The sequence below is a fragment of the Ambystoma mexicanum genome, chromosome 6p (assembly GCF_040938575.1).
Source record: "Ambystoma mexicanum isolate Mex_15411 chromosome 6p, UKY_AmexF1_1, whole genome shotgun sequence".
NCBI lineage: Eukaryota > Metazoa > Chordata > Amphibia > Caudata > Ambystomatidae > Ambystoma > Ambystoma mexicanum.
Genome location: NC_090935.1, coordinates 617,539,022 through 617,551,857, shown reverse-complemented (window position 1 = coordinate 617,551,857; position 12,836 = coordinate 617,539,022). Strand labels below are relative to the sequence as shown.

At 48.3% G+C, this 12,836-nt stretch overlaps 1 protein-coding gene across 2 annotated transcripts in view; it reads left to right on the top strand.

The window, feature by feature from the left end:
* Positions 1-11,653, top strand: part of HMGCR (3-hydroxy-3-methylglutaryl-CoA reductase) — an 82,629-nt gene extending 70,976 nt beyond the window's left edge. For both annotated transcript variants that reach the window (XM_069627470.1, XM_069627471.1), the window contains exons 17-20: positions 8,693-8,833; positions 8,926-9,084; positions 10,039-10,193; positions 10,336-11,653. In XM_069627470.1, the coding sequence (XP_069483571.1) occupies positions 8,693-8,833; positions 8,926-9,084; positions 10,039-10,193; positions 10,336-10,390 (510 nt within the window). In that variant the 3' untranslated portion in view covers positions 10,391-11,653. The remainder of the gene's footprint in view (positions 1-8,692; positions 8,834-8,925; positions 9,085-10,038; positions 10,194-10,335) is intronic.
* The last annotated feature ends 1,183 nt before the right edge of the window (positions 11,654-12,836 follow it).

Genomic DNA, 12,836 nt, shown 5'->3' with positions numbered 1-12,836 from the left:
TTGTTGGCAATCCAATCCTTATGCACCGAGATAAGGACGAGATTACCACGGACCCCGACGGAGGATCCAGAACCAGGCCCGTCGGGAAGCCCTCCGAACAAGTCCACCCCACTCCGCCCTTCGTGCCTGCGAGACCGGTGGACCCCTTATCCCCCTCGCCGGACCCTATAGAGAGGATACAGCAACGGGGTCGGACGATGACGGCGGCGATGACACAGCAGACGTACTCAAGGTACTTCCTCGTCAAAAAGACAGGCGGTTGGCGCCCCATCCTGGACCTCCGTTTCTTAAACAAGTACATCAAGGCGCAGAAATTCAGGATGGTCACCCTCCAGCACGTGCTGGGACGGCTGGAGGAAGGCGACTTCCTATCGCCTTTGGACCTGGAGGGTGCTTACTTCCACATCCCTATTCTAAAAAGGCACAGGAAGTTCCTCAGGTTCGTGGTTCAGGGACGCCACTACCAATTCAGGGCCCTACCGTTCGGAATAAAGTCGGCACCCAAAGTTTTCACCAAGTGCCTGGCACCAGTGGCGGCGTGGCTGCGTCTGCAGGGGATCCACGTTTACCCCTACCTGGACGATTGGCTAATCCGGGCAAGGACAAGGGAACTCGCCGGCGAGGACCGCCCGGTTGCTCACGGAGCTGGGGTTCACCATCAACTACCCCAAATCCCACCTGATTCCATCGCAGATAGCACTGTTTCTGGGAGCGAAGCTCGATACAGTGGGGCAATTGGCCTCCTCTTCAGAGGAGAGGACCAAGACCAAGCCAGGGTAAGATCTATCAAGTCCCTCCTCGGGATGATGTCCTCCTGCATTTATCTGGTGCGCCTTAGCAGGCTTCGGATGCGCCCCTTACAAGAGTTCCTCGACACTCGCTGGGTCCAGTCTACGGGCAGCTTCGAGGACAGGATCCCTCTCAACAAGACGTTCCGTCAGGCGATCCGGTGGTGGGGTACCCGCTCTCATCTGTTGGCGGGCACGGACTTTCAGACCCCAGCTCACCAGGTGACGGTGACGACGGATGCCTCCCTGGAAGGTTGGGGAGTGCACTCCGGAGATCTTCACGCTAAAGGCCTTTGGCTATCGGAGGAGAAGTCACTCCACATCAACATCTTGGAGCTCCGCGCAGTGTTCTGGGCCCTCAGGTCTTTTCTTCCGTCCCTCAAGTGCAAGGTGGTGAGGATCTTCACCGACGACACCACCACGATTTTCTACATCCGGAAGCAGGGTGGAACCAGATCCCCTGCCCTATCCAAGGAAGCCCAGGATCTGTGGCATTGGGCCGTCGCCCAAGGGATGTTTCTGGTGCCTTTTCATCTGTCGGGAATAAAAAACACCATCGCCGACTCACTCAGCAGAGAGCTGCGCCCGTGCCGCGAGTGGGAACTAGGCCAGGATCAAGTGGATCGACTCTTCCGACGATGGGGCGAACCCCAGATAGATCTCTTCCCGACGGCGACGAACTCCAAGTGCTGGAGGTTCGCCAGCAGGTTCCCCCAGCCGAGGAGCATGGGCGATGCTTTCTCGTTCCCCTGGGACGGCCTATTTCTTTATGCGTTCCCTCCGCTGCCGTTGCTGCTCCGGCTCATCAACCAGCTCAAGAGGTCCCGGTGCAGGATGATCCTCGTTGCACCGGCGTGGCCGAGACAGATCTGGTTCCCAGACCTTCTGGACTTGTCAACGTCCACACCAGTCAAGCTGCCGACGGACGCAGATCTTCTCTCCAGAGAAGGAGGTGCCATTCTTCACCACAACCCAGAGTCGCTAAACTTGCAGGCCTGGCTCCTGCAGCACTAGAGTTTGGAGGATACGACATCCCGGCCGACTGCAGAGAGGTTCTTGCAAAGGCCAGGGCGTCCTCAACTCTCAAGTGCTACGGACATAAATGGAAGCGGTTCTCTGGTGCCGTGCACAGAAGATTAACCCTCTGCGGATTACGGCCCCTCAAGAATTGCCGTACCTACTGTCATTGGCCAAGGCTGGACTAGCTCACGCTTCCATTGTTAGGCAGAAACCTGTGCAGTTCCCTCTGGGACCACTGCAAAAGATTTAGGACTACAGGCGTTTGGCAGTAAACCCACTTGGTAGCAGTCTGTACCACACAGATTCACTTGGTAGCTGTGGCTGAGCAGTCAGACTTCCCTCAAGAAGAGTTAGGCAGTATACAGAGTATTCACAATAGGTCAAGAGAACACAGTGGAACAAGTAAACTCTGACCAGGGCTTGGTGTAAAAGAGATATAATTATTTATTTAAAACCACATCTAGAAAAACACAGGCACTAATAGTAAGAAATTCAAAAACACAGTCACTAAAAGATATACACTCCCTTAGAAGAATATTAGATAAGTCTTAAGTCGAGCCCCACTTATTTTCAGACAGCGGTGAGCGCTTAACTTAGATGGCACTCTAATAATTCGTTTTTAAAGGGGAGAGAAAAACGGAGAATAAATTGAAACGGATCCCAACACTTTTTCACGAACACAACAAGAGAGGAAGGCAAAGAAACACCGTGAGTTTAGAGTCAGTAGGCCAGATCCACTTTAAGAGGATCAAAACGAAATGTGTCCAAGGTCGCACGGTTGCAGTGCACAAGAGTCTCGTAAAGGTTCAAAAAGGAGTTGGACCAAAGAAAGGGACCAGTTGGAGGGGTCAAGGCGGCCAGCCCAGTCCAGAAGGTTAAGGGGTTATTATTACCTTATAGCAATCTTTAGAAAGGGAGGACTAGCGGACACAGTGAGAATACTCCAGCAGGGGCAGTGGTTCCTGGCAGCGGATGCAAGTTGGTTCTTCGTCCGGGGGAAGAGAGGATCTCGTCGGGGAGGAAGACAGGAGTCCGTTGCACTGCCAGAGAAGAAACCAGCTGCGGAGTTCTCAGGTAAAAGGAGCGGTCCTTTTATTCGCGGTCCAGTGGTAAGTGGCTATCCGGTTGCCGGGCTGCTTGGCACAGGCAATTTGACCACGAGCCGGTCTGGGGTGCGAAGAGAAGAAGGTAAACTGGTTGTGCCCACCAGTCAGAGGAAGAAGCCTCTCCAGCCGGGAGATCTTCTCTGTCGTCGGGAAGTGGTGAGTCGGTTCCGCAGGGCTCCACCGGTGGTGTCGTTGTGGTAGGTCGGCTCAGCTTCTCCCTCGTTGGATTCTCAGGTCCTGTGGCGACCTCTGAAGTTCCAGTCCCCAAAGCCCTGCTTTTATGCAGCACACCCTCATTCAATCAGCCTAGCTGTCAATCAAACATGCTGAGTGGTGAGCCGGCCGGCTCACCACTTGGGCCAATCACACAAGAGTGCGACTTGAGTTACCAAGGTAACTCAGTCCAGGGTGCCTAAACCCCTCCCACACACCCTGTGGTACCCAGACAGAGTGGCACCACTTTTGGAGGCTTCTGTGGAGAAGCCCGCCAAAAAAGTGGAACAAAGGGCTCGACTTGGGTTTGAGTCACAGAAGAGAACACAAATGCCATTTTAGAATCGAGTCCTGGCAAAAAATACCAACCGGTGAATTAATATTAATCAAATAAACCGGCGGTATGTTCGAGGCTATTAGAATTAAAGAATTAAAGTTGGTAGCCTTGAACAATGGGAAAATCCCATAGGAATATATTCGCGGTGGAATATAAAAAGTAGTTTCCACTGCCACCAGCCAAAAACTCGATCAGGGGGCACAGAGACGTGCCCCCTCGACTAACAGAGCCCGGGGCAATCGAATTGCCCCGACCAGTACGTCCACAATATGATTGTTTGTACCGGTTTCTGTTAAAAATTTGGGACTAGTAAAGCCAATGGTGACTTTACATGCCCTGGGAGACCGTAGTCCGTCCCAGGGTATGGAGTCTATGGTGGGGTGTCACTATGACACCCCTGTGTTACGGCACGGAGGGTGCTGTGTAACACATAGGAAAAAACACATGAGACCCTATGGAGTAAAGGACCCCATAGCCCATAAAACACATTGACAGTCAAAGGAACACCATACATCATGTCCAAGAGTGGGAAAAAAAAGTCTCACTCTTAGCAGGAGAAAAAACAAACTCCAGAAATCCAGCAAAGCTGCTGGCGGACTCACTAGGTTAGGAAATTCAGCCTGGAGAGAGAATTCTCCCTAACATCCATCAAGATACATCTGGCCGCCATCTCACGATACACCAGAACTATGGGACGGGCGTCCTTGTGGTCTCATCGACTGGTGAAGGAATTTATGAAAGGATTGTTCTGATCATTCCCGCCGGTGAAGGCCCCCGCCCCGGTGTGGGAGCTCAACGTGGTGCTGACCAGGCTCATGGGGGTGCCCCATTTGAGCCTATGCATTCGGCACCGGTGAAGTTTCTGTCATGGAAGACAGCGTTTCTCGTGGCCATCACCTCCGCACGACGACTGGGAGAGATCCAGGCCCTATCTTGCAAGCCACCATACTTGACGTTTCACAACACGAGGGTGGTGCTGAGGACGCACCTCTCCTTCATGCCCAAGGTGCCGTCGGACTTCCACCTCAACGAACCCTTGGTGTTGCCAGTTTTCTTCCCGTCTCCTTCGTCGCCGGCTGAAAGGACTCTGCACTCGCTGGACATAGCTAAAGCGCTGAAGTTCTACGTGGACCGCACGAAGAGTTTTCGGAAGACATCACAGCTGTTTGTAAACTTTGGACCTGTGAATCAAGGGAAGGCTCTCTCGAAGGCTTCCATTTCCAGATGGCTCTCTGGCTGCATCATGCACTGTCACCGGTTGGCAAACCGACCGCTGCCCGGCTGTCCGAGAGCCCATTCGACCAGAGCAATCGCTGCTACCACGGCGTTCCTGTCTGGTGTGCCCCTGCTCGACATCTGCACGGCTGCTACGTGGAGGTCGACACTGTGAGAGAACGGATCTCAACGACCGGTGGGGGGTGTCTGTACTCCCACTCCCTATATGGTGGAGGAGAGGCACAGGAGACCCCAGCCAAGATTCTCTATTCGGTAGCAATGGTCGAGCAATCAAGGCCTAGCTTCTCAGGAGGTGATGCAGGCTGGTTCTTAAGTACAGTGTATCCCCAAGCCCCCACAAAGGAATATCCACACTCTGTATTGGTTAGAACACAGTCTTTATATAATCAAAAGTTAAGGTTATGTACATTTATCATGATAACTCACTTTGTACTCCGGCAATATCTACAATGACAAATATTTACAATCCTAAAGTGGTACCACCCTAGATCTCATTGAAGTGCATGAACAATACAGTACAATGACACACAGACCAATAGAGTGAAACCAGCAATAGAGAAAGGAGAGAAAATAAGATGGTTGAGCAATCGGCAGAATGCTGACCCCTACCACTAGGCACAGTTCTGTGTGGAGATCCCCCCACCTGGGCAACCTGTAAAGAAAGAAATAGCACAAGCCCAGTCCATATATTGCTCTGTAAGTCTTATTCTCTCCTATAATGTTTTCACCCCCCCAATGTACCTGGTGGAGTTGAGCTCCTCGAAGGCGTCGACAAAACGTCGAGGGACTCGCGGTTCGGCGACGGGGAATCGACGGCCCTTCTTGAATGCCTTCTCTTTCAAGCGGGAGGCACGGGGCGTCGAACGTCCGTCGACGAACGAGGTAGAACGATGTCGAAGAGGCGGCAGCTTCGTCCGAGCGGTGCTCGTCGGCGTCGAGACGTCGGCGTCCTGCAAGACGGAGGTGTGCGGGGCACCTCAATGACAATAGTTCTGGACCGCAAAGATTGTAGAGACGGAAACCCAGCAAGGGCGTCGAATCGTCCAAGTCTTTGAGGTCGTTGGGTGGCGGGAAACCCACCGGCAGGTTACTCCTCGGCGCGTGGTCGTCCTCGACTTTCCCCGGCAGGATAAGCGGTCGACAAAGCGGTCGATAGAGTCCTTCGATTGAATGTTCTTAGGCAAAGGAGCGGACGGCTCCGGTCGTCGGCGGCACGACGTCAAGTGGTTCCCACGGCTGGGCAACACAACTTCGACGGACCTCCAGCGGTTACACAAACCTGCGAACCCTGGTCGACGGCAATGGACTTCGACGGCGTCGATGTCCGGGTGCTTCACTTCGATCTCCTCAACGGTCCCGTCTCGGGTCGACAGCCTTTCGAGGGCCTGCCTTCCAGGGCGCTTCGGCGAAGATGGAGCGGTGCTCGATGGTCCCTCGGAGCACGGGAAGAGGGCGCCTTACCAGGTCCTCTCTCGGGTCAGCCCTCGACGATCTCGTCAGCCTTCAGATCGGTCGAAGCAAATGCCACAGCAAGTCTTCTTCTTCCAGCTGGACGTCGAGGATCAGCAGTTCCAGTTACTCGTAGAGTGGAGACTCGGCTCCCTGGCTGCTTTAGGAGCACCAAGGTCCCTTCTGAACCAATGGTTCCTCCTGAACACTGAACACTTTTCCAGTGGTGAGAGGTCCCCAGATATACTATCCTCACTCTCATCCACGCTGCTGGCACACACTCAGCAGCCAATCATACTGCAGGGCATTCATGCAGTCAGTCAGCCAATCAGGCACACAGTGCATTCAGGCCACACTCCTCCCTTCCAGACACTCACAACAAGAAATGTGGATTGGGACAAGTACCCAGCCATTCAACACTACACACTGCATTCAGGCCAGTTTCGGGCAGGGCTGTCTCAGTCTTTGTCTCTCATGCCAGAAACCAGACGACCACAACAAGGAGTGTATATTGGTCACACACTCCATTCACCCAGGTCCCACCCACAGGAGGTACCCACAACATAGTCACTGGGAAGGCTCCAGCCAGTCTAGCTGGGCCTTCACAACAACACCATACATGGAACTTCCACCCAACAGCCAGTCAGGGGGAAGGGACAGAGACCGGGCTTCCCAGGACTTTGGGAAAACAAGATAACAGGCAATAGAAAGCAAGAGGCCACAGGGGCCATCTTGTTTCCTATCAGGAATCAACAGATCCCAATGGCAGGGCCTGGGTATCCCAAAATGGAGGACAACCGGAGCACCTGTCAAATTCAGCACGGAGCTGCCACCAGCCCATACCCTGCTCTGGGGCCACCCACAGGTGCCCAAAAACATACACTAGGGGCACAGGGTTGCACCCCCTACCCATGGGTGCCATAAGGGTATCCCATGGGTCTGTTCACCAAACCAAAAGAGAGAGCTGCGCTGCCAGGCGTCCCACATGGACTCCGGGGCAGAAAACATAACAGAACACACGGTAAAAACAGGACAAGGATTCAGAGGCCCTGTCCCGCAGATGCATTTCCAGCATCACAGACACACACCTTCACGAGATTCTACTGCGTCGATCAGGACTCCAGGGTCGGCCAAGCAGTGCTGCGCAACCTGTTCGCTTAAGGTGACCCTGGTGAGGAGGTAAGAGATGCTTAATGTTGAGTTTTTGTATTGCTTAATGGTGAGCCTATTGGCCCCTCCCGTGGTTGTGCATGTGTATAATGCTATGTATTCTTATATTCATGAGCATGTGAATCCATGCCAGACCCCATGCTGGAGAAGGAACAAGTTACTTATCTGTAACTGTTGTTCTCCAGCATGGATCTGGCATGGATTCACATGCAAACCCTCCCGCCTACCCCTCTGCGGCTCTTCACTTGGTCATACTGCCACTTTACGTGCTACCAAATCTGGGGATGGCTGCCGGAGGCGGGGCTTAGGGAGAGGGCAGTCATTGGCTGGGGGCAGTATGACCCAGAGATCAGTTATTGGTTACTACTAAGAAAGACAGATCAGAAACAAAACTGATACCGATTTTTTTTTTTTCTTTTTTCTTTTTTTTTTTTCTTTTTTTTTTTCTATACCGAGGATTCCCGGCCTGAGGACGGGGAATATTCATGAGCATGTGAATCCATGCCAGACCCATGCTGGAGAACAACAGTTACAGGTAAGTAACTTGTTCCTACTTCATAATACACAAGGACAAGGTTGTCCTCAGAATACATCCTAGGTTCTCAACTAAGTTCATTTCAAAGTTGCATGTTAATCCATAGAACTCCCTACCGTCTTTAAAAATCCAGATGCCTCCATACACTTGATGTACTGAGGGTGGTCTTGTACTATGTGAACATAACCTCTATGGAAAACAGACCATTCACCTGGAAGAGAAGACGATCACATATCAAAGAATGCCATCTCCAACTGGATAGTCTAATGCATACAGGTTTATTTCCTATCCAAGAAAGTCTTACCTTTCACCACCAGGGCTCACTCTACCAGAGGTACCGGAGCTACCTTCGCTTTCATTGCCAATGTCCCTCTAGACGCCATTTGCAAAGCTGCTACATGCAGTTCCATCCATACGTTCAAGCAGCATTATTGCATTGACACACACTCTAAAGCAGATTCACAGGTGGGACAAGCGGTCCTAAAACATTTATTTGCCGCTGTACCATCTCACCACCTTCTTCAGATACTGCTCACTAATCTTTCAGAGCATGTGATCTAAGCATTGGGTTGGGGTAGGTTTAGAAGCGTAGGGAAACGGGGTTTGGGGTGGGGGGGAGCCCAAATAAAAAAACAATGTGTTTTCATTATTATAGTTTTGTTATAACCTACCTCAAGCATGAGTGGTTCAAACTAGCTTCTTCAAATTCATTCCATCCATTGAAAAACATTCATTGACGTTTTGTTTTGCTGTGTAGGCCAAATCTGCTGTTCCCTTTTGGAAGTGTTTTGAAAATGCCTAACTTACTGGTGAAGTAAATTAATCTCTGTATTCCTAGGTTTTGAAAACCTCCACTGCAGCATTGGTTGATCTGAATATAAACAAGAATTTGGTGGGCTCTGCAATGGCTGGTAGCATTGGCGGCTTCAATGCACATGCCGCAAATATTGTGACTGCGATTTACATAGCTTGCGGACAGGTCTGTAGGATGTTCCATCAACTTGGCGTGTTCCCATTTTCAATATAAATGCTGTTTCCAGGTGCATTGCTAATATTCATTTTTAATTTAAGGATGCAGCTCAGAACGTGGGGAGCTCCAACTGCATCACCCTAATGGAACCTACTGGTACCACACAGGAGGATCTTCATATCAGCTGCACTATGCCATCCTTGGAGATTGGCACAGTTGGTGGAGGAACTAATTTGGTCCCACAGCAGGCCTGTTTACGGGTATGGGCATATTCATGTTTAAAGGCAATTTATTTCTGTGCCATTTTCTTGTATGTTTTTGACTTTCTTACATGTAGGCATTTGTTTCTTCTGTAATTCCTGCTTTTCGTTTTTGTGCCACAACTTTATTTTTTGTTGTTTTGACAGTTGGGGAAGGCGGTATAAAAACCCTTTGTGCTTTGCAAACAAATATACTTTTTCTTAACATTAAAGATCTAATACCTTTTTAGAAGAGCACATCTATTTTAGACTACTGATGTATCCCTATTATAGGGATTAACATACTTCAGAATATGCCAGTCTTGGAATCGCCGGATGCCCCATTCAATTTTAAATCATTTGGTTCACAACCAGGCTAAATTAGCATGCTGCTGCTCTTTTAGAACTCCTGCACAGCCAGACCATTCTGACGCACATTCCCCTATTAGTTTCACTTTATTTTTCTGCCTATTGGCGAAAGAACCACTAGTCGATAAATACAGCTTTTGCTGCTCTATTTGAGATTTAATTCCCAACAATGCAGCATTTCTGGCTTCCACACTGGGATGGTGATCTGGGAATGAGATGTTGAACTATGGGGGAGAGAAAAACCAGCTATAGCATGGTACATATCGAGTTCTGTTTTGCATATGTGAATGGCCACTGTGTGTTGGACACTGCTTACTTGTCAGTAACTTCTTTTTGTGTTTTTGTTGTTGGAAAAGACCTATCAAATGTCATTTTAAAAAAATAAAAACTGGTTGGCCATCAGCATAACATGGTAGACATAAACGGAACCCATGAAGAACACATGGCTGAGTAGCCACACTTTGTTCACTGCTACTGAAGGCATACCATTTTAAATGCTTTTTGGGAGCTGTTTAATGTTGGAATTTTTAAGTATTGAGTTGACGGGAGGTCGTAATCGTTTTTGGTCTTCGTCTCTGAAACTAGTGTGCCTTTTCTGTTTCTTAGATGCTAGGCGTCCAAGGAGCAAATCAAGATAATCCGGGAGAAAATGCACGTCAGCTTGCTCGAGTAGTTTGCGGAACAGTGATGGCTGGGGAGTTGTCTCTGATGGCAGCTTTGGCAGCAGGAGATCTAGTCAAAAGTCACATGACCCATAATAGGTAAGAACTTTCATGTTGAACCAATTCAGTTAGCATTCACATGGAATATTTGGTTGATTTGAATTGTTAGAAAAGTGATTTACAGGTCTGATTAACAACTCAAACTTAAAGTTGTGTGTTCTTTCTACCTTCCTACATCTAGGTCAAAAGTAAACCTACAAAGCCTCCCCGGTACATGCACCAAAACAGCTGCTTGATAACCTAGACTTGAAGGCCTTGGATGTTTCTCAAAGAAAAACACAAAGGAACAAAAGCGAAAAGCAGAAGCTGTGAATTTTACATAAAAATGGTAGTCTTCACTACAGCGTAATGTTATATTGAGAAGATGTAAAGCAGTTCAGCTGGACAGTGGTCATTCCAGCTGCTTTCATACCTGCAATCCTGGAAGTACAAGACTTTTCATGAAAAGTTTACTTTTAGGGTAGCCTGCGTACCAACGCACATGGTCAGGTTTTCATCTTTGTACGTGTGACTTGAAATTGGTTCATTCCAACGTCTGTTGAGATGAAGCGTACATCCTACACTGTTTAGGAACTTGGTTCTGCTTAAAGTGGTTATTCTATAATGTCCTTTGCAATATTGGATCTGTCAGGTGCATCACTTTATTTTAAATGCGTCAGTAATTGTGAAATTATTTATTTGTATATGCTTTGAGTTGAGGCTTGGTTTCTTGACCTAGTTTCCACTGTTTTCCCTCCATTTGCTGCTGTTTATTTTTCAGTGTTACTGTAAATCTTTAAAGGTTACATTAAAATGGTTGCTCTGCACTGGAACAGGTTCCACCGTTCTGAACGAGCACCTTTTCATTGAGTACAACCCCAATTCTGTCGGGTGATCCCATTTGCACTGTTTGCTATATACCCAAATCCACTTAAGTGCATTGCATTTGCCCACAAGTGTTCTCCACCCTCACCCAATGAACTGCTTTTCTTCTGCCATCAAGAAATGAAGCCTTCGGATATTTTTGTGTGGCTTCCCCAATGCTGTGCATCTCACTGCCATAACAGTGTTGGCCTTCTGGGACCAGAGTAGGATAACCTCACAATTGGCAAGTCCAAAGGTATGGCCCTGAGCTGGTTTTGTAATTCTAAAAATGCCAATGAGTTGCTTATCACGGACCATAGAGCCAGTATTCCATGTGAGCCATTTAACTAAATGCTTATTTTGGGATGTCTCTTCCACCCAATAGTATAAATGCTTTTTGGACTTCATTCCAGATATGTTTTTGTACAGTCTAGCCAAGGGTATTCTCGCCTGAGAAAATCTCATAAACTTAGGGAGTGCAGTATAACTAGCAATAGCTGAAGTTTCAAAGATAAGGAATGTGGCTTTCAAGGGATGGCTCAAGCTGAAAATGAATGTTGGTTCTCTGACACTCTTCTTTGTAAATGTTTTACAAAACCCAAAAACATGCTGGAAAAGGTCACAGACCCCATGGAATAAAATCTATTTTTGTTAAATATTTTGTGGATTCATCACATTCCTAATGTCTTATGTTTTCAATAGTGTTTTGTGAAAAGTGAGCAGCAGTGAATTAAAACATATACTGATTTGATTTCTTTGGTAACGCAAGCATCACTGCAAGAGAACGATTATAACCAAGTTCCGTAAAGTTGTTTGCACACAAGTGTGCAATGTTTTCGTATCTAATGTGTTTTGCTGGTCATTGTTTGCATCGTTTAAGTATTTGTAAAGCAAAGAACTGTACTGAAATTGACTTCAAGCCGTGAAAGCATGCCACATATGGATTATGTCATAATGCTTATGTTAATGTTTGTGCGCAGGATAAAGCATTTACATCACCTGAAGGGTCGTGTTGTGCCTCAGTATATCATGCCATCCAGAGGTAATTTTAAACTAAAGGCAAATTGCATGCAAAGGACCCCCAAAGTCACCACTTAAGCTGTGGGCCCTCTGCATGCAAATTTCATAATTTGCCAGGCAGAATTAAAAAGCGAAGCGTAAAACAAGGCTAAATCACCTTTTATCTTTTTTTGCAGAAGGGCAAACACGCCTGCAATTGCACCCAGTACTAGATCTGTGCCCTGCAACAAATAGGACCAGCCCCAAAAGTTTGCATGACCACGCTTCAAGAGGTAATCCACCCGCCACTCTTAAAACGGGGGAACTACATGGCAACATTGGATATGAAACATGCATACTTTCATATTTCAATGCTCCCTGCGCACAGAAAATATCTGCGATTCAAGATAGCTGGAGTTGACTACCAGTTCAAGGTACTCCCCTTCGGCATCGCCTTGGCGCTCAGAGTATTCCTAAAGGTGCTCGCGGTTGTGGCAGCAAACCTGCACAGAGAGTCAATCCCTGTATACCCATATCTGGACGACTGGGTAATCACCGGGGAATCTCCTCAAGTTTGCAGACAAAACACACAAAAGACAGTAGACCTTCTTTTCAATTTGGGCTTCTATATCAACAAAAAGAAATCCACCCTAGTCCCCAGCCAAATAAAACAATTTCTGCGAGCAATTCTAAAGATAAAAGAGGAAGCTGGCTTTCCTGTAAAACATGCTGTTGCAAGTACCTCACTACAATGCCGATTGCCAGATAACTGCACGCAAAGCAATGCGCTTGCTCTGGATGATGGCCTCATGCATTCACTTGGTTCAACACGCATGCCTG